At 61.7% G+C, this 24,249-nt stretch overlaps 1 protein-coding gene across 4 annotated transcripts in view; it reads left to right on the forward strand.

The window, feature by feature from the left end:
* The first annotated feature begins 832 nt into the window (after positions 1 to 832).
* Positions 833 to 24,249, forward strand: part of CSNK1G2 (casein kinase 1 gamma 2) — a 28,528-nt gene continuing 5,111 nt past the window's right edge. The window contains exons 1-2 of one of the 4 annotated variants that reach the window (XM_059918879.1): positions 833 to 1,131; positions 18,129 to 18,561. In XM_059918879.1, the coding sequence (XP_059774862.1) occupies positions 18,378 to 18,561 (184 nt within the window). In that variant the 5' untranslated portion in view covers positions 833 to 1,131; positions 18,129 to 18,377. Of the gene's footprint in view, positions 1,132 to 18,128; positions 18,562 to 24,249 lie in introns of those variants that run through there. The other 3 variants (XM_059918881.1, XM_059918880.1, XM_059918882.1) reach the window with 3 other exon arrangements.

The following is a 24,249-nucleotide window of genomic DNA, read 5'->3' on the forward strand; positions in this document are numbered from 1 at the left end:
TCCATGCCAAGAGCCTAGCTCACCATTCTATTTTCAGAGCCGCTGGCAGGCACTTAATAAAGACGAGAATGAGTGAGTCTCCTCCAACGGTAAAAATGCCCCGCCGGATGAGGCCCTGTCCCGGGGGGGAGCAGGGCCTCACTGCGGGGCCCTTGCCAGTCGCCCCTCCCCAAGCTTCCTCTCGGTCCGGCGTGGACTGACAGTGCGTGAGCCAGCACTCTGCAGACGACACTTGTTGAGCGCCAGCTGCGTGCCAGGGCCCGTGCTCGGCCGGAAGGCCCAGCTGGACCAGTGCCTTGGGTGACCCCCCTCCTTGGCTCCTCGCTTACGTCACTGTTTCTTAGGACGCGGAGAAAGCGCCGCCAAACCGCTCGCCCGTCGACCTAAACTCCTCGCCCCTCCCGGCCCCACCCAGCCGACTCCCGCCGCCAGCTCCGGAAGTCGGCCTGCCCCGCGCTGACCACGCCCCGCGGCACCGCCCGGCCGTGACGTCAAGTGGCGAGACCTTGACGTCACAGAAGCGCGGTGGGGCGGCGTCCGGGCGACCGGCCACGCGTCGCCATGGCAACGGCAAGGCGGGCCAGGGCCGGTGGCGGGAGCCCCGCCTCCCGGAAGGGTGGATGGGGCCCGGTTCCTTCCCCGCGCCCGTGCGCGCCCTCGCGGCCGCGCGCCTCCAGTGGTCCCGCGGGCTGCGGCCCGGCCGCGCTGGAGCAGCCGCAAAGTGCGGCGGTCGTCGCGCGGCGCCACCCGCTGCCGCAAAGCGGCGGGCGCGCCGCCGGGCCCCGCCCCGCGCGGTGACGTCACGCGCGCGCCCCAAGGCCGCCGGCCGCTGCGCAGTGGGCGCCGGGCCGTCCCCCGCGACGCTGGCGGCGTAAACGCGGGCCGCGAGCGACGCTGCGAGACCGGGGCGAGCCGGGCGCCCGCGCGGCGGGGACAGCCCGCGCCCAACATGCGGAGGCCGGCGGCGGCAGCGGCGCGGGAGCGGGGGCCCGAGCGGGCGCCGGAGCCGGAGCCGGAGCGCGAACGGGGTCCGGAGCGGGGGCCCGCGCCGCGCTGCTGAGGGAGCCCGGGCCGCCCAGCCCGGCCGCCCGGCCGCGGGGCCACGGCCACGGCCACGGCGGAGGCCGTCAGGTAACGACGCGGACGCCCTTGTCGGCGGCCGCGGCCACGCGCCCCGGCCCTGCGGCCCCACCCCCGCGGACCCCCGGACCTCGCCGCCCTTATATCCCGAGGACCCCCCAGATCCGTCACCCCGCAGCCCCTACACCCAGACTTCGGACCCCCGCAGACCACTGCACGCCGTGTCCCGCACCCCGCGGACCCCACAGTCTGGACCCTTTCCTGTGGACCCCTGCACTCCCGACTCTGCTGCCCCACTGACTCCTGCACTGCGACCCCACTGCCCCTCCAGCTCACTGACCCCCACACACTAGACCCCAACCGCTCAGCACTTCTCCCCTGCACCCCTGATTTTGCCGCCGCCAGCGACCCCCGAACTCAGGCCCTGTCACCTCTCACCCCCACTAATCCCCATACTGCAGACCTCATTGTCCCTCCCGATTCCTTACTCCAGACCCTACTGTTCCCTCACTCCAGACCTCAGTGTCCCCCACTGTCCCTCAGCCCCACCCCACCGCCCCCCTTCACCACCCCCCAGCGCTCAAGCCCACGGTCCGCTCCCCGCGTCCTCCCACCCCTCCAGCTCTCTCTACTGGGCCCATCGCTCCTCCCCACGCTGGTGCATACACTCGCCCCTCTGTGGCCCTGCAGGTTTTAGCGGGGAGCTGGGAGCAGGGAAGGGGAGCAGCAATAAGGGTCTGGTCTGGGGGACCTGTTGTGGGCTGCTCAGGAACTCCCGGCTCTCGCCTGGCTGCGCCTCCCCCTTCCGCCCTCGCCACCGGCTTTGTTTTCCGGAAACACTTCAGATCAGGGAGGGGGGTGCGATGTCTGCGTGCCCAGCAGCCACACTCATCCCCTCCCTGCCCTGTGCTTCCCCTGTTTCCTCTGCCCCAGTTTTCTCAGGGGAAGTGTTCACGATCGGGCTGGGGGCCTGAGAGAAAGCCGTGCTGTGACGTCCAAGGCGTCGTCCTGGGCAGGCTTTGGGCAGCTGGGGTAGTCCCTTGGCCTCCGGATGGCATTGTTTGCAGGAAACGGCCTGGAGAGCTCTGTGCACGTAGGTGGAGCCTAGCATTCTCTCCCCAACCCCTTCCACAGGGGGACCCTGGCCCGGCCAGCATCTGGGACTCCAGGGTTGTTCACACATCCATCCTGAGGGGCTTCTGGGGGCCCCCCGTCCCTGCCCCAGGGGACACGGACAGGCTCAGTGGGCGTTTCCGGGCCCCCACGGGCTCCTGTGGCTCAGGGATGTGAGAGATCAGTGGGAGAGCACAAAGGCTCTGATTTGGGGGCAAGACTGGGGGCTGGGGGATGGCTCTGATTGGAAGGGGGTGGAGGCTGCCCTTGAGGAGAACAGGCTGAGCTGGGCCGCCGGTTTGAAAGGGGGAAGTTTGTGGTCCTCGCCAGGAGTTTGTTTTTATCTGCTGTGTCTCCACCAAGTTGTGGCTCTGCAGGCACGTGGCCAGGTGGGTTGGGGGGTTGACTGTAGCGCCCCCAGGAGCGCACACAGGCCTGGACAGGCCCGCCTCACTGTCTCTAGGGCCCCAGGTGTTCAGTTCCCCCGCTGCGGTGGTGTCTGTGGCCCTGCCTCTGAGAAGTGGAATGGGAGGGCCACTTGGGGGTGGTGGGTGTGGGCCGGGGGTCCAGCTGGTGGGGGGCAGCTCCCAGGCTGGGGGGCTAGTTGTGTCTGCTGCATTTGGCCGTGGAGGGAGGGAGGTTGGGAAGGAGCTGGCTGGACCCCCCACCCTAGGGGTGGGCCAAACCCCGGGGTCTGCAGCGGTCGTCCAGCCCGGCTCTGGTTTTTCCGTGTGTAGTTGCCAGTCGGGTCTTCTGGTCTGATTTCGAGTTCCTCTAATTTTTCTGACGTGGGCTGGGGACAGGCATCTTATTCCCTGGCTCAGAGCTGTGACAGCAGAGCCCTGTGTACACAGACTTCTCTGAAGTGCTGCTGCTGGTTCCATCTTAACCTCCTCCTTTCAACTACATAGTAATTACCTCTGGATTGCAAGAGGAAGTAGGTGAGGTTTTTTTTTTTGTTTTTTTTTTTTTACACTGAAAGCTTTCTATCTGTTCATCCCAGCTCTGGGGAAGCCAGCCAGCCAAGAGGTGTTCCGGACAGCTGCAGGGCCAACCTGTGTCCTTGGGGGTTTACTGGTGGGTCTGAGCGAGCACTCAGGGTGGGCCCAGTCCCCGCAAGGTTGTACCTGGGGAAGTAGCACGTCCCCTGGACGTCTTGGGGCACCAGGAACGCCTCGTCCCAGTGCTGCCCCGGACACCTCAGAGCAGCAGGGTTTCTCCTCACGGTTGTTGTGGGTTTGGGTTGCTGCCCCCCCGCACCCCAGAGGCCTTACTGGGAGGCCTTACCAGGCTGCAGGCTGGGGAGGGAGCTGGCAGCGGGGTGTCATGGCCAGGGGCGTTGGGTGGGTCAGCGTGGGTGGTGCGTGCGGCTTGGGGTCGTGGTCAGTGTCTGGGGTCCAGCTGGGGCTGTCAGGCCCAGTGGGGGCCTTGCTGTCATGATCTAGGCAGGGGGGTGTGCTCGGGAGAGCTCTGGCCGTCGGGTTGGGAATCTTTCTGCCGTGGAGGAAGGGTCCACCGGGCCCAAGGCCTGGTAGGTGTGGAAGGCCCTACCTCGGGCAGCTCCTTGTCTGCCCTTCCCCGTTCGGGAGCTTTGGGGGGCCTGTACTGGGCGATGGCCCAAGTGCCCGTCCTACAGATGAGGAGGTGAGGCCTGAGTGACCTCCAGTAGGAAGACCTGTGCTCCTTGGGGAACCTCTGTGCCCGCTGGTTGCGGCCTGAGCAGGAGGCTGGTGGCGGGAGGACCGGCTCCCTGGGCTCCCCTGGCCCACAGGGGCTGCGAGCACCCGTCTCCTCTCCTGGCCTCAGCCCCTCCCTCCTGCCCCATCGTCCACACGAGCTTCTGGCCCAGGCCAAGCCCATGCCTGCCTTTGTAGTGCGGGGCTCCACGCAGAGGGCCGGTGGGACTCTCCGGGAGAGTGGCTGGTGGCAGCACTTCCTTCTCCAAACCCCATGCGTCCCCTGGTACCTGGCACGGTCCACGGATGTGGGCCCGCCCTGCTGTCACGCAGCCCTTCCTGTGAGTCCCTTTCAGTGAGCGGCAGAAGCCAGGTTGCTCGGGACAGACCGCGGTGCTTAAATTCCAGAGGGCGAACCCCTCCCCTCACTGCGGAGACCCAGCCTGCAGAGCCCGTGCAGAGTGCGTGCGGGGTGCCAGGAGGTCCCAGCAAGTGCAGGTGTCGCGGTGCCTGAGCAGCCCTGGTGCGGGACTGCTCTTCCCTGGTGCTCCCGCCAGCAGCCCGCCCTTTGGAGAACAGAGAACTGCCCGCCGCCCTCCCGCTGCTCGGAGCCTCTCCTGCCGGTGGCGGGCAGGGGCACCCAGGTGCTAGATCTGGTCCCAGGTCATCCTGGGTCATGGTAGGATCGCTATTTAAAGGTAGAAATAGATATACGGTATATGTCACAACTTTACGTCGGTCCGTGATGCACCTCAGTCTTAAAAAGTTGTTCTTGGGGACTTCCCTGGTGGCGCAGTGGTTAAGAATCCACCTGCCAATGTAGGGGACACGGGTTCGAGCCCTGGTCCGGGAAGATCCCACATGCCGTGGAGCAACTAAGCCCGTGCGCCACAACTACTGAGCCTGCGCTCTAGAGCCCGTGAGCCACAACTACTGGAGCCCGCGAGCCTAGAGCCTGTGGAACAAGAGAAGCCACCGCAATGAGAAGCCCGCGCACCGCAGCAAAGACCTAATACAGCCAAAAGTGGAACTTCCGCCCTCCTGAATGAGGGGACAGCCCCGCCTGGTGTGGGGGGCCCGGCCGCTCCCCCGCCAGCCCCCTGCAGGACGTAGGGTTGCAGGGCAGCGTCGCTCATTGTGGGGCCCCCGTGAGCGTTTGCAGTGCTCCCTCACGGCCACGCCTGTCATGGGGGGCTCTGCTCGCTGTGGTTCCAGGGCTTGGCTGGTGGGCACGTGGCAGAGCTCTGCTGGGCGCCCAGTGGGTGACCCAGCCGGGACAGCGGGGCAGCTGGCTGGGGAGTAGGCTGAGATTAAGAATCCCAGGCAGAGAATTCCGGAAAGACCAGGGGCTTTCATGGGGGGACGGTGGGGTGGCGAGGGCTGAGGTTGGGGGAGGTGCCTGGGGACACGTACAGGCTCCCTTCCTCGTTGCTTCTAGAACAGGCCTTAGGTGTCATTTCATGGGGCCACGCTGGGAGACTGGTGTCTTTACAGGAACTTGACCGTGCTGTGTGCCAGGCCGCACCGTCTCGGGGATCACCCACACGGACGGGCTGGCCTTGAAGCCAGCCGCTCACGTAGCTTAACCCGAGCGGGCCGGGGTGGGGGGGACCCAGGTCAGTGCTGATAGCTCCCAGGACCCCTCGTGGCACCCTGTGTGCCTGTCGCCCCACCAGCGCCTGCCTCCACCTTTGCTCTCACACCTGCACGGGGGCAGTTTGGGGAGCTCCCGCCCTGGCCTGGGCCTTCCCTCGGCCTGCTGGCTCTCAGTCATGAGCTGCTTGTTTCCTGAAGCTGCAGCCGTGGGTCTAGCGGGAACCTGTGTGAGGGACTTTTTCTAGACCCAGGTCTCTCCCCTCGGCACTGTGGGCATCGGGGCCGGGTCGTTCTCTAGGGCAGCCCCATCGTGACAGCCGCAAACATCCCAGGCGCTGCCCGGTGTTAGGGCGGCAGGATCAGCCCGGCGAGCGCCCCAGCTGGATATTTCCTGCACCCCGCAGCCTGCGGCGAGCTGCAGCTGAGGGCCCGGTGGGTGCCTGTTTCAGGTGCTCCCTGAGTGCGTCTCTGGGCCTCCACAGGCCCACCTTTGCCCCCAGGAGCTGGAAGTCTGTGGAAGCAGGTGGGGAGGGGACCGGCAGAGGGGAGGCCCAGAGGGATGCGGCTCATGTGGACCGGACGTGGTGGCCGGCCAAGGTCCCCCCATGGGGCAGTGTCTGCCCCCTCACCTCCGGCCGCCCTGCTGCTCGTCCGAGGGTGACCCTCATGCTCCCTCCTGGTTTCGCCCCTGGCCTCCAGGCTGCTGCCCGGGGAGTTGGGGCTTCCTCTGTGGCCAGATGAAGGGGGCAGAGCCGATGAGGAGACCGTCTCCCCTGGACGCTCCACGGCCTTCCCTCCAAAGCGGAGGCTCCAGCACGGCCAGTCCCCACACGCCCCTGCGTAGTGCCGCTCGCCCAGGCTGGCTGCAGGGCGCGCCCGGCGCCCCTCACACCCCAGCCTAGGCTTCCCCGTCTGAAATGGTCACGACAGTACCCAGCTTGCGGGCGGTGCGGAGTATTTTGGAGGCCCAGGTATCTATCAGGGTCCCCAGCCCCGGTCCACAACACAGACAGGGTGTAAGCCGTGTGGATGGTGGACAGTGTGCCGGTACCTGGTTGAAAAGTAGAAAGCAACAGGTGACGCTCCGTTTATGTCATTTCATTTCGTTTTCTGAGGTATGATCATTGAAACGTTAATTGGTATGAGAAGTTGCTGTTGAGGCAGTTTATGTCCTTCCTATTTGGGTATATATTTCATACTCGTGGCTCATCACCATTTGGAAGCTAAGTTTTCATAGGAAACGCTTGATTTTAACAAATATACGGACTTGAGTAGAAAACATCAGTGCCTTTGGGAATGTGAGTCCTGCCAGAGGCTGTCTGCGCTGCTGTCAGGCATGGGCACGTGGAGCTGATAAAAGTGCAGGGCGCCCAGTGAAATTTTAGTTTCAGACAAACCACCGAAAATTGCTTAGTATAAATAGGTCTCAAATAGCACGTTGGACATACTTGTAGTAGAAGTTATTAGTTGCTTATCTAAATTTCCGTGTCGGCTGGGTGCCCTGTGTTTTTATCTACGTCTGGCCACCCCGGGCTGGTGGCAAGCCTACCATCTGGGGCTCAGGGCTGTGTTGGCCTCAGTGGGTTGGGGCCAGTGGCCGGCCTGCGGGGTGTGGAGGGGAACCTTCGCGATGAGGTGGTGGTGCTCCCAGGTGGCTGCAGGCCCCGCCCCGGCCTCCGCATCTGGGGGTGGGCTGGGCATCTGGTGACTCTGATGCAGCCTCTGGGCAGTGGAGGCTGCTCCAGCTCGCGGCCGATCTGGGGGACCAAAGTCGGGGTGCTGCTTGCTCGCTGAGCGGGGCCAGAGGCCAGCAGGGCGGTTCTGGGGTGAGAAGGGAGCTCCCGAGTGTGCCCAGGTGAGCGTGAGCCCGTCCTGGGCCATCGTGGGAACACCTCTGTGCCCCTGGGGCCTTATCCAGGGCTGCTGGGAAGGACCGAGGCCATGAGTCAGCCCTTCCTCCTCTCCCCACCTTCTCGCCGGTGTCTGCGTCTCTTACTTCATGTGGGCACGAACCCCTCGATTCCTCTGAAGGATTTATTGCGTGTCTGTCACAGAAGCTGCTTCAACTGGCGGGAGTGGGAGGCGTGGCTCTGGCAGCTGCATGTGCGTCGGACTTTGATCTGCGCTGGACAAGCCCTGTCCTCTGGGCTGCCTGCCAAGCCCCACGCCCTGTGCCCCCCCAGACAGCTTTGTGGAGATGCCACACACGCCCCTGGTTTTAGCTGAGGTACGACTCCCAGACCATGAAGTTCGCTGGCAAGTACACCTCGGTGGTTTTAGTGTATTCACAAGTTGTGCAGCCGTCACTAGAATCATTTCCAGAACATTCCATCACCCCCAAAAGAACCATGTCCCCATGAGCAGTCACTCCCCAGCCCGTGACAACCACTCACCACTCTCTGTCTGTGGACTGGCCTGTTCTGGACGTTTCCCATCAATGGAGTTGCACCCTGTGTGTCCTTCTGTGTCTGGCTTCTCTCACTGAGCATCGTGGTCTCATGGTCCATCCACGTGGTAGCGAGTGTCAGGGCTTCACCCCTTTTCGTGGCTGAGTCATGTTCCTGTGTGTGGAGGGACCACATTATTTATTCACTCCTCAGTTGATGGACATCTGGGTCGTGTGTACCTCTTGGCCATCATGAGTCATGCTGCTGTGGATGTGCGGACACAGGTCTGCGTGGACGTGTTCTCAGTTGCCCCAGGTGGACACGGAGTAGGTCGAGTGGTGACTGCATGTTTAACTTTTGAGGACCCGCTGCTTGTTTTCCATGGCGGCTGCACCACCTTCTGCCCCACCTGCCATGGGTGAGGGTCCCGTTTGTCCACGTCCCCACCAACTTCCTTTCCAGATGCTGTGTCCTGGTCTCTCCCAGCATCTCTCCTGTCCTGGGTTGGGGTCTGTCCTTTGTGGTGGTGTCTTTGTCTCCTCAGAGCCTGGGAACCCTGGCCGGCTTTTGGAAGACCGTTCTCCCACTGCCCTGCACTTTCCAGAATGCCAGCCCTTTGGAGCATGTGGGCGCTGGGGCTGGTCCTGCCCTTTGACGTCACAGACAACGGGCTGGTCCATGGACTTCGGTCCTGGTGCCCTTGCCTGCTCTCCTCTGAGCAGGCGCATCCGGTGCCTGGAGTGACCGGCAGGCCCCACAGGGCCAGGTGGCCCCCCCAGTTGTGATACCACAAAACCACTGTCCTCTCGTTGGTGTTTTCAGTAGCAAAAGCCACACGCACATTGAGGAGAATGGACGTTACGACGAAGCGTGGAAATGTCTTGAGAACTTGTTCAGAATCTAGGAGGTGGGCACCAGCCACGCGTCGGTGAAGTCCTTCCAGACCGCTGAACAACACGGGCGTGATTGTAAGCGGGTCCAGCCACACGCTGTGGACGGCCCCCCTCGGGATTGGCTGCAGGTTTCCTCCGTGTCGGGGAGAGAGACTGCCTCAGGCTGCGCCAAGGGAAACGAAGCCCTCCTCCCCGGGAGGTAGTGCTCGTGTCCCCGAGGCCCGGGCCTCCCGCTGCTGCAGCCTGTGGGCCTCAGACGAGCTCCCGGTGCACCAGGTCTGGGTGGGGGGGTGGGGAGGGAGGACCGCGGAGGCTCCAGCCTGGATGCAGGAGCCCGGCCCATTGGGCAGGCACTGGGCCTCCTTCCCAGAGGCAGCTGCCTCGTGCTGCCCCCGGCCCTGAGGGGAGGGGCGGGTCTTTGTCCCAGACGCCTCACCCGGTGGGGGGCTGGCCGGGTGGGCCAGTGGATGTGGTTTTCTGGCGAGTTTGAAGGTGCTCTGGGCGCCCCTTAATGTCCTCCCTCGTGTGTCTCTCCGGCCCCTGCGTCTGCGTGTCCCCCCACCCCCCGCAACCCGCCTTCCGCGCCCAGCCGGGGCTCCGCATGAGGCGCCGTGCTGAGAACCCTCTTCCCCACCCTTTTCCCCCCTGCTCCTGAGCTCAGGAAAGTTTGCACGTGCTCGCCGGGGCGGGGAAGGCACAGAGGAGCCCCTGGGCTGCAGTGTGGCTTCCTTGCTGTGGGAGCGCGGAGGCCGCTTCTGCGGGCCCTCACGTGCCTCTCCCAGCACCTGGCCTGAGAGCCCAGGTTTCCATCGTTTCCATCGGCGCACGTGTCCCCGCCCCATGTTCTGGCCCGCAGAGGCCTTCGCGTTTCCTCCCTGCTCTGCCCCTTGTGCTCTCAGACCCCTTTCAGCGAGTAGCAGCCGCCGTGTTCCCCCCTGGGACCTGCTGTGTCCCTGGGGAGCGCGTTGGGTGGACGGGCTGCTGTCGATGGCAGTGAGCGCCGTGGTGCTCTTCGAGGTGCTGGGTGGGTGACATTGGAGTGAGGCCCGGAGTGGGTGCTGGGCGGGTACTGGGGGAGCTGCAAGAGGAGGTGGAGGTTGTTTTTTAAATAGACTTTATTTTTAAAAATTATTTATTTATTTATTTTTGGCTGTGTTGGGCCTTAGTTGTGGCACGTGGGATCTTTCGTTGCGGTGCGGGCTTCTCTCTAGTTGTGGCGCATGGGCTCCAGAGCGTGTGGGCTCAGTAGTTGTGGTGGGCAGGCTTAGTTGCCCCGCGGCATGTGGGATCTTAGTTCCCCGACCAGGGATCGAACCCGTGTCCCCTGCATCGGAAGGCAGACTCTTACCCACTGGACCGCCAGGGACGTCCCTAAATAAACTTTGTTTTAGAACAGTTTTAGATTTACAGAGAGCCTGTGAATCAGTTCAGAGGGTCCCCGTGTGCCCACGACCAGCCCCTCGGCGCCGCCTGTGTCCCAGCTGATGGGCCTGTGTTCATACGTTGTCCTCAGCCAGAGTCCACGCTGCCCCACGTCCTCTCTGCCCCAGGCCCCCGGGCTGTGCCGGTGTCGCCCGCTCTCCTGGGGTGGGGGGCATGGCCGTCTCCCTGTCTCTGTCTCTTCTCCTCACAGGGCACCCGTCACAGCTTCAGGCCCACCCTCATTTGCAAATAAGGTCACAGTCCCAGACTCCAGGGGTGGGACATGTCTTTGGGGGACACAGCTCAGCCCCCTCCTGGGACCGATGCGGGGCTGCAGCGCAGGCACAACTGATCTGAGCGCCCAGGACGAGGGGTCACGCGGGGCCCGTCATGTGGGCTGGGGTGCTGCTGCCCCTCCACGGGCGGCCAGCTCACCGCAAAGGTGTGGACAAGGCCTTGGCAGGGGGGCTGCAGGGAGAGGCCCGCCTTCGCGGTGATGGAAGGTTCCAGATCTGCTCGTCCAGGACGGTGTGCGGCAGCCCTGGCGGTGCTGAGCTCCTGGCACGTGCCTGGTGCCACCGAGCGCGCTTCTGTGTGTTTGCCTTCTGTTAGTGGGTGGCCCGTGTGCTGGGGCAGGACGGTCAGTTACGCCCGTGCGGCCGGCCCGGCCCTGTCTCTGCGCCTCCAGTTGTCTTGTGTTCTACCTGGCATCAGGTGGAACCCACCTGGCGGGTTTGGATGCCCGCCGTCCCCGTGATCAGATGCCTTCTGTGTCCCTCCCCGATCCCCTCCTGTCCTCCTTTTAGCTCTGTGTTGGGGGACTTTTAAACGTGCGCAGACGTAGGGAGAACAGTCCAGTGAGCCCGTGGCCCCGTGGCCCCGTGGCCCGGGCCCACCCGTTCCCAGCATTGTGAGCGACGCAGCACCTCAGCTTGTCCCAGGTGCCGTGTCCAGGGGTCACTGCCGAGCGCTCCTCCGGTAGGTTCTCGAGTCACCCCTGCGCAGAAGCGCCCGGTGACTTCTGGGCTGAGGCTGCGGGGTCTGTCGTGAGAACGTTTCAAGTCTGTGGAGAGGTTTGGAGGAAAGCGCTCTCAGTTCTCCCGTCCTCCTGGGCTCGTCTGTGACTTGGCTGCACCTGTGCATCTCTGCCCACACCTGCTCTCCATGACCCCGAGCCTGCGGCTGCCCCCGAGCGTGAGGTCTGGCCCCCTTCCACACCTTTCTCCATGGGGCGCAGGGTCTGGGCAGCAGCCCTGCGCCTCCTCTCGGGGCCGCGGGCTGGCTTGTGCCGCACACGGACTTTTCCTCGTGGTCGCTAAGAAGGTGACGCCGGGCCGCGGCCTCAGCGTGCTCCAGCGTTGCCGGTGGCGGTTACCTGCAGCCTCCGCCAGGTGGGGTGCCCCTTCCTCTCCCGTCTACTCAGGGTTGTGTTCCATTGTCTGTATGGGTCAGTGTGTTGTGACCCATTTCTGCCTAATTCATTTAGGTGTCGACCTCGTCCCGGGGGCTGGTCACTGTTTTAGGGCCACTTCCTAACTCTGTGCTGTAACTCCACGTTGCGGTGACCTCAAGCTTCTAGGCTGCGGCCCCAGGGCCGGCACGTCTCCAGGGTCCGGGTCCCTCTTGGGGAGCGGTGCATAGGCACCAAGACCTGACGCTCGGGGTGCTCACGGCTGCTGGGGCGCCAACCCCGGCTCTGGGTGACCCTGGGGAGGAGGCCCTCCCTACACGTGTCACCAAGACCCCGTGGGACGGAAACGGGCTCAGCCTGATGGAGGGACACGCGTGTCCGGAGATGCCTCAAGGGGGCCGCAGCCGCGATCCCACCAGAGTCCCGGCGTTTTCCAGGCGGCACCCACCAGGGCCTGCCGTGTGCGGTGGAGCCGGGCAGCCTCCGAGAGGCCGCCCCCAGGAGGGAAGCTGCCCACCTCTGCCCCAGACTGGCCCTGCCTCTGGGCCAGGGCTGTGCCCGTGATGTCGGCCAGGGACTGTGACATCACTGGGTGGAGGCGCTCAGAGAAGGGGGTTCCTGGGGCCTCCGCGAGGGGGACCTGGCCCGGGCCCTGACGAGATGGAGGACCCCCCAAGGAACATGACAGGTAACTCACCTGAGCTGGAAGGCAGGCCAGGGGCCGCCTGGGGACTGGCCTGGGGCGGCGAGGGGGGTGGGTCGGGGCTCAGCGGGGCCTGTGGGATTTAAGTTGGCCATGAGGCTCTGAGCAGAGCCCACACCCCTGTAGGGCCTTCCCTGCGTGGGAGGAGAGTCCAGGTGCCCCTGGGAGGACCTGAGGGCCATGTTGGTTGGGTCGAGACTGGCTTTGTTTTAGGGTCGGGTCAAGGACTGGGTACCCCCCCCACCCATGATGAGTTTTAGCTTCGGCGCATGCATCAGGGCTGGCATCACACACACCTGCCTCCTGGTCCCCCAGGTGTGCCGGGGGGGGGGGCACCTGCAGACTCCCAGGCTCCTGGCAACGTTTGGCTCTGGTTTTAGCCCTGTGTCCACTCTGTTATCCCTGCTCCCCCCAGGTCAGCGGGGGACTCGCTCTTGCCGTCCCCCGTGAGGTCAGGAGGGCACCCAGGATAACCGTCGTGTGGATGGTGGGGCGACCTCTCCGTGCATGCTGGCGGTGGCTGCTCTCGTTCGTGGGGTGAACGGGGCTGGCGTCCTGTCCCTGGGAGGCTCAGGGTCTAGGACTCCTCAGCCGCCTCCCCGCGGTGGCCACACGCCTGCTCAGCTGCTGTGGGCCCGGCCGGGTGAGCTGCGGTGGGGCCTCTGGCATCGCGTGTGGGCTGGGGGCCAGGGTGGGGAGTACACACACCAGGGTCTCTGGTTTTGCCCCTGGCTGCCCGCCGGGAGCCCCGTGGACGTCGGGGCGTGGGGGCCAACACGGTGCGTCTACCGCCGCAGCCCCTGTCCACGCGGGCTGTGCCCAGGCTTGTGGCTCACACAGAGCCCCTTCCCTGCTGTGCCCGGTCACGCCCGTCTCTGCACGGCGCCTCCTGGATCCTTGGCCCGCCGGCTGCCGCAGGTGTGCTCGCGAACGTGCCTCTCTGCACGGGCTGGAGGGCCCCCTGGTGGACCGTGTGAGCGGGAGAGCAGGCCTGCCGCTGGGGGTGTGGCTGGGAGCCCACTGCTGCCTGAGCCCTGGGCGCGGAGTAAGCGCTCACCTAACACCAGCCATCCCAGGAGGCGGCAGAGAAGGGTCTGGCAGAGGAGAAGGGTCTGCCGAGGGGAGTGTCGCCGGACCCTGAGTCTTGCGTCCTGCAGGGGCTGGGAGTGAGCACCTGGGGGTAGGGGTGCTTCCGAACAAGCCCGAGGGGGCGTGTCTCGTGGCTTTGTGGCCGTCAGAGGTTCCGTAGGTTCGGAAGGGTTTGCACCTGGGAACGTGAAGGCAGGCGGAGGTGAAGGCCGTGCCTCTGTGGATCTCCGGCTGGGGCCGAGAACAAGTCCTACATGGCCTGAAAGAGGGGGTCGCAGCCCGGAAAGGAGGCCTGCTAGCGAGCCAGGTGCCAGCGGCTGGGCCGGGGCTCCCAGGCAGGTGGGCTTGGAGTACAGAGGAGTGGGGCCCTGGGAGGGGTTGCTTGTGTGTGCTGTGGGGCTGGGCGGTGTCGGGGCCCCCTTCCCCATAAAAGCTGCTTGCACAAAGCAGGACCCAGACCTGAATCCTTGCCCGCGGGGGTGCGTGGGTCACGGTGGCGGGACGCGGGACTGCGAGGCGCCCGCCCGCCCACCCCGCACTGGCGCGGCGCGCCCAGTCGTCCTGGCCTCATCTGCGTGGAGACCACCCTCAGAGGCTCCCGAAGAACCTCCGCGCTCGTCCCCTCCCGCTTGTGTGTGCGTCCCCCTGAGCTCACGGCCCCATGGTGGCCTGCTGCTGGTGTCCGCCTGCCCCGCACCCTGGCTGCTTCTGCCGCTTGCAGGCGGGAGTGCCTGGGGCGTCCTCGGGGAGTGGAGCCGAGGAGCTGGGAGAACGCAGGGGTCACCTTTTAATCTTTGAAATTCCCATGGGTTTTACATCCGCCTCTGGTGTGCCTGCGTGTGTGTGCACAGGCCCGTGTGTTGTTGTTTTTTTTTTTTTTTTGATTTATTTTTGGCTGCATTGGGCTTTTTCTAGCTGTGGCGAACGGGGGCTACTCTTCATTGTGGTGTGCAGGCTTCTCACTGCGGTGGCTTCTCTTGTTGTGGAGCACGGGCTCTAGGCGCACAGGCTTCAGTAGTTGCGGTGCGTGGGCTCAGTAGTTGTGGTGGGCTCCAGAGCACAGGCTCAGTAGTTGTGGCTCACGGGCTTATTTGCTCCACGGCACGTGGGATCTTCCCGGACCAGGGCTCGAACCCATTTCCCCTGCATTGGAAGGAGGATTCTTAACCACTGTGCCACCAGGGAAGTCCCCAGGCATGTGTTTTTAATTTCTTTCTGACAGGAAAGAAAATCCGGCTGGAAAACACCCTTAAGTGTCCATCAGCAGGGTGGCCTGTAGATTTTGGTGTTCCCTCTCTATGGAATCCGGGAGGATTTCAGAGGAATGAGGGTAGCGTGTCCAGGCGTGTGGTCCGGGAACAAGGTGCCCAGGGAGTACAGGGTACGGGCTCGCTGCGTGTGTACAGGTCTCGAAACAGCAGACGTAGGGGGCCGGGCACCAGGGGCTGTGGCTTCAGTTTTCTGCAGGAATCCCACGCTGGCTGGTTCCCATCTCAGGGAGTGTTTGCCCCCTGCCTGGTCCTGCTCCATCTGGCCTCTCGGCAGCTCCAGAAGTGAGTCGTGTGCACAGTCTCCTGTGTGGTCAGGCGTCCGGCCGCTCCGAGCCTGGCTCCACCTGGTCCCTGTGTGCACCTCCCCCGCTGCTAGGTGCCTTTTCCACAGGCACCCGTGAGATGAGTGCGTGTCCGGCGCTGGCACGGGCGCTGGGGGCGACGTGTGCCCGGAGATGAAGCGGGACCCCCACGTCCCTGGCAGCTGTCCCAAAGCCAGGCGGCAGCAATGCCGGGGGATGCGGAGGGTGTGGGCGGGCGCGGGAGGGGGGCAGCTCCTCCGGCAATTAAAATAGAGCTTCCACCTGACCCAGCAGTTGCAGCCTACGTCCGAGCCGGGAGACAGCACTCGCCTCCTGGGGGCTGCACACAAACGCCCCGGCCGCACGGTTCACTGCAGCCCGAAGGCGGGCACAGCCTAGGTGTCCTCCCGTGGTTGAGCGTGCCCTCCACACATAGCAGCATCCCTCCGCCACGAGAAGGACAGAAGCCCTGACACTCGTGGATGGACCCTGAGGACACGATGCTCAGAGAGAGAAGCCAGACAGAGAAGGACCCACGGTGTGTGATTCCACTGATGGGAACCGTCCAGAACAGGCAGATCCACAGACACAGAGAGTGGGTTCCTGGTTGTCCGGGGCTGGGGAGGGGGGGAGGAGGTGACTGCTGATGGGGACGGGGCTTCTTGTTGGGGTGATGGAATGTGCTGGAATTTGAGGTGATTGTAGCACAACTCTGCAAGCATAAGCCGTGGTTCAGTAAGAACCGTTGAACTGTCCACTTTATTTATTTTGGCCATGCCGCGCGGCATGTGGGATCTACTTCCCTGACCAGGGATCTAACCCAGAGCCCCTGCATTGGGAGCGTGGAGTCTTAGCCACTGGACCAGCGGGGAGGTCCCACTATTTCCTTTGTTGTTAATGTAGTTATTTCCTTGTAAGTTTGTAACAGCTGTTCCCAGTCAACTCCCAAATTCCTGATGGTGAACAGCTGTCCCCCCGCCCGCCCCCCACAGGGAACTAACTGCTTACAGGTGGGGAGCGGCCTGGCCCGTGGGTTGGAAGCCCTGAGACGCCGAGGGTGTGGGGAGCGGCCTGCTCTGTCCAGGGCCCGGCTCCTTGGCCGCGCCCCTCCCTGCCTGCCCTTGGGCCTGCAGTGCCCCCGTGGCGTCCCCTCGGCTCAGGTCCGTCTCCTGCGAGTGCAGCCGGTGAAGGTGGAGACAGACGGGTGGCCGCACGAGCAGGGGCACCGCTTGGCCAGCGACCAGTGTGTCGTCCACAGGCGCGGACAGCGCTGGTCTCGGGCGGGGGCGTGCTGCTGGCGGTAGGGGCTGTGCGCACGTGGCCCCGGGCCGGCCCCTTGCTCGGGTGGCGCGGCTGCGGTACCGGGGTGTCAGCTGGCGGGAACCCCAGGCAGCGGTGGAGCTGGGCGCGCAGCTCTTGTTGGGGTCGGATTGTCCACACACACCGTCCATGTGGTTGGGAAGCTGCCGGCCTTAAACGGTGAGGTTTGTCCTGCAGCCTGGGCCCCTGCCTGTCTGGGCATCTCCCGGGCTCCCGGGCTCTGGCCGCTCCGGCCCTGCACGCCCCCCCCAGGCAGCGATGACCTGCGTGGGTGCCGAGCACGGACTGGCGTGTGCACGCGTGTGTGAGCTTCCCCCCACCCCATCCTGCCGGCTGTGGGCCTGCCTCTGGGCACATGGCCAGAGGTCCCCTCATTCGGGCCTGTCCTCGGCCTGCGACTCTTGGCACCTGTGCCGTCGGTGACATGGTGGCTGGCTGGCCCTTGGTGGTAGGTGGGGACGCTGGGGGCCATGTGGGCGGCCAGTTGGGGGCTCGGGCACCCACGGGGGTGGGAGGCGACCCCCTCATCGCCCCCCCAGGGCACCGGGCCTCAGTGCTGGTCCTGCCACAGCCTGCCAGGGGCCCCCCGGGTGCCTTCATGGGCTGTGGATGAGCTGCAGCTGGGCCGCCTACCTGGCGTGAAGAGCCAACGACCGTGGGCAGGGCCCTCACCTGGCCTCACCTCCCCTCACCCCTCCTCACCCCTGCAGACGTTCAGGGGGGCGTGGCCTCCACCAGGTGTCAGCCCCTGAGTGCCTGGTGGGGAGGGGAGCACAGGTGTGAGCCTCGCAGTGGCCACTCTGGGCCGGGGGGAGCTTGGGCAGGCAGAGGGCATGGGGAGGCGTTATAGGAGCAGGTTAGTGTTTTCTTTCGAAAGCGATTCTGTGGCTTTGGCGTGAGAGTTGGCCAGAGGAGACAGGAGGAGGCGAGGGCCTGTAGGAGGGCGCTGCGCTGTGGGAGGCCCTGTGACCCTCGCTGAGAGGAGGGGGCGGCTTGAGAGGCTCGGCCAGCTGGCAGGGGAGAGCCCCGTCCGTCTGAGCTGCAGGGTGACTAGTCTACACGGGGGTGGGAGGAGGGAGAAGCCGGCACCACAGACAGACCTTGGGGGTGTATCGCCACCCCCCAGCTCGGGTGGCCAGCCCCTCCCTGTAACCCGGAGGGCTATCGGGGTGCCCGCCGTTCCCTCCACAGCCCAGCTTTCTGCTGGAGAGGCCAGGCCGGACTCGCCTTGGGGGCACGTGTCCAGCCAGCCCCGTCAGGCTCAGAGCCCATCTGCCTGCCCTCGGGGCCCTCGCAGCCCCTCCTGCCTGCTCACTCTCCCGCAGCAGCAGCCGGTCACCCACCTGACCACAGGGTCACGGGCTCCTGGAACGAGGCCCGGGGACGTTGATGTCACCTGGATATTGGGCAGGGGTGGGGTGGGGGAGAGGCAGCTTGGAGGCCCTCCGGGTCTGTGGCAGGGGCCTGTCTCCTAGCCTCGGGCACTTTCTGCTCTGCACCTCTCCTCTTCCGAGGAGCAGTGCTGGGGCCTCTGTTGCTCAACTAGGCGTCCTCTCCCAGCACAGCCGTCCTCTAGCCTGGGGTGGGCTGGCAGGTGGCACGTGGAATTCTCGGAGGCCCGGGCCTCCCTCCCCTCTGCCCCCAGAAGGTCACAGGTTGCACGAGCTTCCCTCCCCTCTGCCCCCAGAAGGTCACAGGTCGCACCTGCATGTCAGAGATCTTTCCAGAACACGGTCCCGCCACCACTTAACGCCCAGTCCCGGGTCCCCGGCCAGGCTGTGCTCTGGGCCCCGGGGGGCGTGGCGGGCGGGCGGGCGGGTGGGTGCATTGCGGACTTCTAACCCGCGCCTCTGTTTCTCCTGCAGCTGAGAGCCACGAGATTTGAGCCCCCAGGACCTGTCAGCAGCATGTGTCCTCCCCCCATGCGTGACCCCGAGGCCACCAAGATGAGCGCTGCGGCCGGGCCCTCGCAAGCGCCCGTGTCTCACTAGCAGGAGCCCGCTGGGCGCCATGGGGTGCTAGCCCCGAAGAGCCACCGCGACCGCAGGTCTCCGTGGAGCCGGGATTTGCACGGCAGCAGAGTCACCGTGGAGAGGCCAGGGTACCACAAACTTATGGATTTTGACAAGAAAGGAGGGAAAGGGGAGTCGGAGGAGGGCCGGAGAATGTCCAAGGCCGCCGGCCGGAGCAGCCACGGCGTCCGGAGCTCGGGGACCAGCTCGGGGGTCCTGATGGTGGGCCCCAACTTCCGGGTCGGGAAGAAGATAGGCTGTGGCAACTTCGGGGAGCTCCGGCTAGGTGAGCCCCGCTCGTTCACTTCCGGGGACGCGGGGGCGGGGGTGGTCGTGAGGGCTGGGGATGCAGGTAAGCGCTTGTGGGTTTCTGTCCCCCGCCCCCGGAGGAGGCTCTGCAGAGGGCTGGACCCCGACAGCTGTGGGCCGGTTGTGCCGGGGGCTCCAGGCCCACAGAGCTCGGGAGGATGGCGACGCGGAGCTGGGGGTCCAGGGGCATCTCCTGCACAGCACTTAGTGGTTGGAGCTTAGTGGTGGGCGACCCCCAGCCCCCGTCTAGTGGTCCGTGTCTGTCGGCTGGTGTTGCTGGTGTCTGACACGCCCAGCGGCCCCGCAAGGCTGGGAGGAGAGGCCCGTCCTGAGCCTGAACCTTGGCCGTGCCAGAGGCGCTGGGATGGGGCTCAGCAGCGGATCCTCACTGCCCTGGGCTCTGGGTTTCTGGGCCAGTGGGCTGTCAGCAGCGGGGGCCCAAACTGCTCGTGGGAAGGGTGGAGGCGTGGGAGAGACGGGCGCCCTCCCCAGAGTGCGGGGCCCCGCGTGCCCAGCCCGACCTGCGCCGCACGGTGGCCGACTCCTCAGCTTCCCCTGACGGGGCTTCCGCGACCCAGCCCTGCTGCCCCATTAGCGTGTGCACGTATGTGTGCGCACACGCACACGCACGTCCCCCGGCCCAGTCCTGTCCTACAGCCTGGGGGTGCCCCTTGCGGCTTTGGGGACCCAGATGGCTGTGCTGGGTTCTGGCCTTGGCATTGGGAGCCGCAGCCTAAACAGCACAGGTCTGGGTAAACAGATGGTGGAGCATGCGCTGGGGACTGCGGGGGTAGCGGCTTTTGGCTTAAACGCTTTTTAAGAATCAAGGTTTGGTTGTTGCTCCCTACCTCAGTATGCGAAACCCGCGGTACAGAGGGCTGACTGTATCGGTGGTGCTGTGCGGCTTTATGTCAGGGGCTGGAGCAGCTGCAGATTTCGGTATCCTCTGGGGCTCCTGGAAGCCGAGGGGCAACTGTGTTCTTTCCTGCCAGGCTCCTCCTGCTCAGTGCATGTGGTTTTCTGGGCCTGCAGTTAGTCTCTGTTTGTTACTCTGCCCATTTGTATGACTGCACCCCGTTTTGTTCGTGCGTTCTCCTGCTCAGGGACATTTGACTGTGCCCAGATTTGGGGTGTTGTGAATAAAATTGCCCTGAGCACCCTTCTTCAAGTCTCGTGCACGAGTGTTTTCATCAAAGTGCTGGGTCACGTGTGCTTATGAGAAACTGCCAGGCTGGTTTCCAAAGCAGTCGTACCACTTTAAACTCCCGCGGGCAGCGTGTGAAGGTTCTCAGTATCCCACATCCTCATCAACACTTGGAGTTGTCAGGCTTTTCCATTTGGAGCGTGCTAGCGGGTGTGAAGTGGTGCCTCACCGTGGACTTTATTTGCATTTCCCTGATGACTACTGTTGACCACTGTTCTCCTATATATAGTATGTCTTGTCTTGTGCCTGTTTCAAAGATTTTCTTTTTATCTCTGGGTTCAGATTTTGATTCGGCCTTAATTTAGGTGTGGTTTTCTTTCTGTTTATCCTGCTTTGGGTTCATTGCGCTTCTAAGATATGTATATTAACACTCTTTTCTTAAATTTGGAAAAACTTTGCCATCATTACCTCAAATGTTCTTTCTGCCTCTGTTTCGTCTCTCATTCTCATACTCCAGTCACACATTAGGAGTGTTTGATGCTGTCCCACAGGTCCCTCAGTTTCCTCTCAGTTGTTTTTTTTTTTTTTTTAATTTTTAAAAACATTTTATTATAGAAAACAATAAAAACAATAAAATACTCTGGTCCTTTCTCTCTCTCTTCTCCTTCTGGGACCCCTATAAGGCGAATGTTGTTGCGTTTAATGTTGTCCCAGAGGTCTCTTAGGCTGTCTTCATTTCTTTTCATTCTTTTTTCTTTAGTCTGTTCCGCAGCAGTGAATTCCACCATTCTGTCTTCCAGGTCACTTATCTGTTCTTCTGCCTCAGTTATTCTGCTATTGATTCCTTCTAGTGTAGTTTTCATTTCAGTTATTGTATTGTTCATCTCTGTTTGTTTGTTCTTTAATTCTTCTCGGTCTTTGTTAAACATTTCTTGCATCTTCTCGATCTTTGCCTCCATTCTTATTCCGAGGTCCTGGATCATCTTCACTATCATTATTCTGAATTCTTTTTCTGGAAGGTTGCCTATCTCCACTTCATTAAGTTGTTTTTCTGGGGTTTTATCTTGTTCCTTCATCTGGTACGTAGCCCTCTGCCTTTTCATCTTGTCTATCTTTCTGTGAATGTGGTTTTTGTTCCACAGGCTGCAGGATTGTAGTTCTTCTTGCTTCTGCTGTCTGCCCTCTGGTGGTTGAGGCTATCTAAGAGGCTTGATGGGAGGCTCTGGTGGTGGGTAGAGCTGACTGTTGCTGTGGTGGTCAGAGCTCAGTAAAACTTTAATCCACTTGACTGTTGATGGGTGGGGCTGGGTTCCCTCCCTGTTGGTTGTTTTGCCTGAGGCAACCCAACACTGGAGCCTACCTGGGCTCTTTGGTGGGGCTAATGACAGACTCTGGGAGGGCTCACGCCAAGGAGTACTTCCCAGAACTTCTGCTGCCAATGTCCTTGTCCCCACGGTGAAACAGAGCCACCCCCCGCCTCTGCTGGAGACCTTCCAACACTAGCAGGTAGGTCTGGTTCAGTCTCCCCCGGGGTCACTGCTCCTTCCCCTGGGTCCCGATGCGCACACTATTTTGTGTGCGCCCTCCAAGAGTGGGGTCTCTGTTTCCCCCAGTCCTGTCGAAGTCCTGCAATCAATTCCCACTAGGCTTCAAAGTCTGATTCTCTATGAATTCCTCCTCCCGTTGCCGGACCCCCAGGTTGGGAAGCCTGACGTGGGGCTCAGAACCTTCACTCCAGTGGGTGGACTTCTGTGGTCCCTCTCAGTTTTTTTTTTCAGTCTCTTTTCTTTCTTCAGCCTGGATAGTTTTTATTGCCTTATTGTAAGCTCACCCTTGTTTTTTTCTGCAGCGTCCAATATATTATTTGATACATCCACTGAATTTTTCATTTGATAACACGGTATTTTTCATTTCCATTTGATTTCCTTATTCTGTTGAGATTTCCCATCTGCTTGTTCATTTTGCCCATCTTTTCCTTAAAATCCTCGAACATACTTGGAATAGCTTTTAAAAAAAATATATTTATTTATTTTACTTATTTATTTTTGGCTGCATTGGGTCTTAGTTGTGGTGCGCGGGATCTTTGTTGCAGTGCACAGGCTTCTCTCTAGTTGTGGCATGCAGGCTCCAGAGCGCATGGGCTCTGTAGTTGTGGCGCATGGGCTGTCTAGTTAAGGCGTGTGGGATTAGTTGCCTCGCGGCGTGTGGGATCTTAGTTCCCTGACCAGGGATCGAACCCGCATCCCCTGCATTGGAAGGCAGATTCTTAACCACTGGACCACCAGGGAAGTCCCAGCTTTTTTTAAATTGAGGTATAGTTGATTTACAATGTTGTATTAATTTCTGCTGTACAGCAGAGTGATTCAGTTATACATATATTCTTTTTTAAATATTCTTTTTCATATTGGTTTATCATAGGATACTGAATGTAGTTCTCTGTGCGATACAGTAGGACCTTGTTGTATCTGCTGACGTCTTAGCTAACATCTGCTAACCCCAATCTCCCACTCCATCCCTCCCCCAACCCCTCCTCCTTGGCAACCACCAGTCTGTCCTGTATGTCTGTGATTCTGTTTCATAGATAGACTCCACATATAGGTGCTATCATATGGTGTTTGTCTTTCTCTTTCTGACTTGCTTCACTTAATATGATAATCTCTAGGTCAATCCATGTTGCCACAAATGGTATTATTTCATTCTTTTTATGGCTGAGTAGTATTCCAGTGTGTGTGTGTGTGTTTGTGTGTGTGTGTGTGTGTGTGTGTGTGTGTGTGTGTGTGTGTACACCACATCTTTTTTCTCCATTCCTCTGTTGATGGACATTTAGGTTGTTTCCATGTCTTGACTGTTGTAAATAATGCTGCTAATGAACACGGGTTCATGTATCTTTTTGGATTAGAGATTTGTCTGGATATGTGCCCAGGAGTGGGATTGCTGGATCATATGGTAATTCTCTTTTTAGTTTTCTGAGGAACCTCCATACTGTCTTCCACAGTGGCTGCACCAATTTACATTCCCACCAACAGTGCAGGAGCGTTCCCTTTTGCAGTAGCTGTTTTAAATGCAGTGTCTGTGGTGCCTTTGATGCTGTTTTTCCTTCTTGCAGTGCTGTTCCTTTTTTCACATGTCTAGTGATGTTTTATTGTGTGTTGGACAATGTGGGTGCCACACATGAGGTCTGGATCATGCTTCATCCTGGTGACTCATCTTGACCCCATCAGGGACTGTTTTTCAGCTTTGATAGGGTGGGTGGTGAGCAGGCATTACTCAAGGGCTGGAGTTGCCCCCTCCCAGTGTGTGGGCTTTCCGGGTTCTCAGCCAAATGTCCGGGGAGTTCAGGGCGGCCTCCGTGCTCTGGATGGTGGAGGCTCCAGCGTCTTCCTGCCCTGTGCAGCCCCGGCATCTGCCTTCTGCTCCTGGCCCCCCGGAGGCGTTCTCTGTCAGGCCTTGCAGACTCTCCCACTTTTCACACCTGCTGCTGAGCTGGCTGTTGGTGAGGCTCAGAGCCTGGAGCACCGAGGTCCCTGGGAAACTGTAAATCCAGACTTCAGACGCCCGCGTGCACGTGCGCACACACACGCTCACCTTAAACTCAGCTGGACTCCGGGACTTTGGCTTCCCCACGTGCACAGTCAAAACAGGAGGTTTCTTGACCAAGACACAGAATAAGATGACCAATTACCAGAAAGGATCAGTTAGACATCATCAAAGTTTAAATATCCAAAAATGTTGTTAAGAGCACGAGTAGGGGGACTTCCCTGGTGGCACAGTGGTTAAGAATCCGCCTGCCAATGCAGGGGACACGGGTTCAAGCCCTGGTCCGGGAAGATCCCACATGCCACGGAGAAACTAAGCCCGTGCGCCACAACTACTGAGCCTGCATGCCACAACTACTGAAGCCCGCGTGTCTAGAACCCGAGCTCCGCAACAAGAGAAGCCACTGCAGTGAGAAGCCTGGGCACTGCAACGAAGAGTAGCCCCCGCTCACTGCAACTAGAGAAGGCCCGCACACAGCAACGAAGACCCAAAGCAGTCAAAAATAAGTAAAATTAAATTAAAAAAAAAAAAAGCGTGAGTAGGCGAGCCACAGACTGGGAGGTGCTATTTGCTGAGCACCATTGGACAAAGTGCTGGTACCCAGGACGCAGGAGAAGACAACAGCTTGGTCAGTAATAAAAAAACAGGTGCTGCGATTAAAACTGGGCAAGAGATCTGAACAGACACCTCCCAGAAGCAGACGGATAAGCGGCTGGGGGGCGTGGAGGGCGCCTCGCCTTGTTGGCCCCGGACAGGACTTCTGCTCCGTGTGCAGCACAAGCCAGCAAACCTGCCCGAGAAGTGACCCGACCCTCGCGGGAAGGCCCGTGCGCAGCGTTCAGTAACGGACACTGGAGACGGGCCAGGTGTGTCCGTGCTGCGACGGACGTGCCCGGGCAGGAAGCCAGAGCGAGCCGCGTCATGCGTGTGCAGGGAACCCCAAGGAGCAGGGAGCATGTGCGGTGGTTCCGCCTCTCGGGAGGT

This window comes from Balaenoptera ricei, chromosome 3, assembly GCF_028023285.1.
Source record: "Balaenoptera ricei isolate mBalRic1 chromosome 3, mBalRic1.hap2, whole genome shotgun sequence".
NCBI lineage: Eukaryota > Metazoa > Chordata > Mammalia > Artiodactyla > Balaenopteridae > Balaenoptera > Balaenoptera ricei.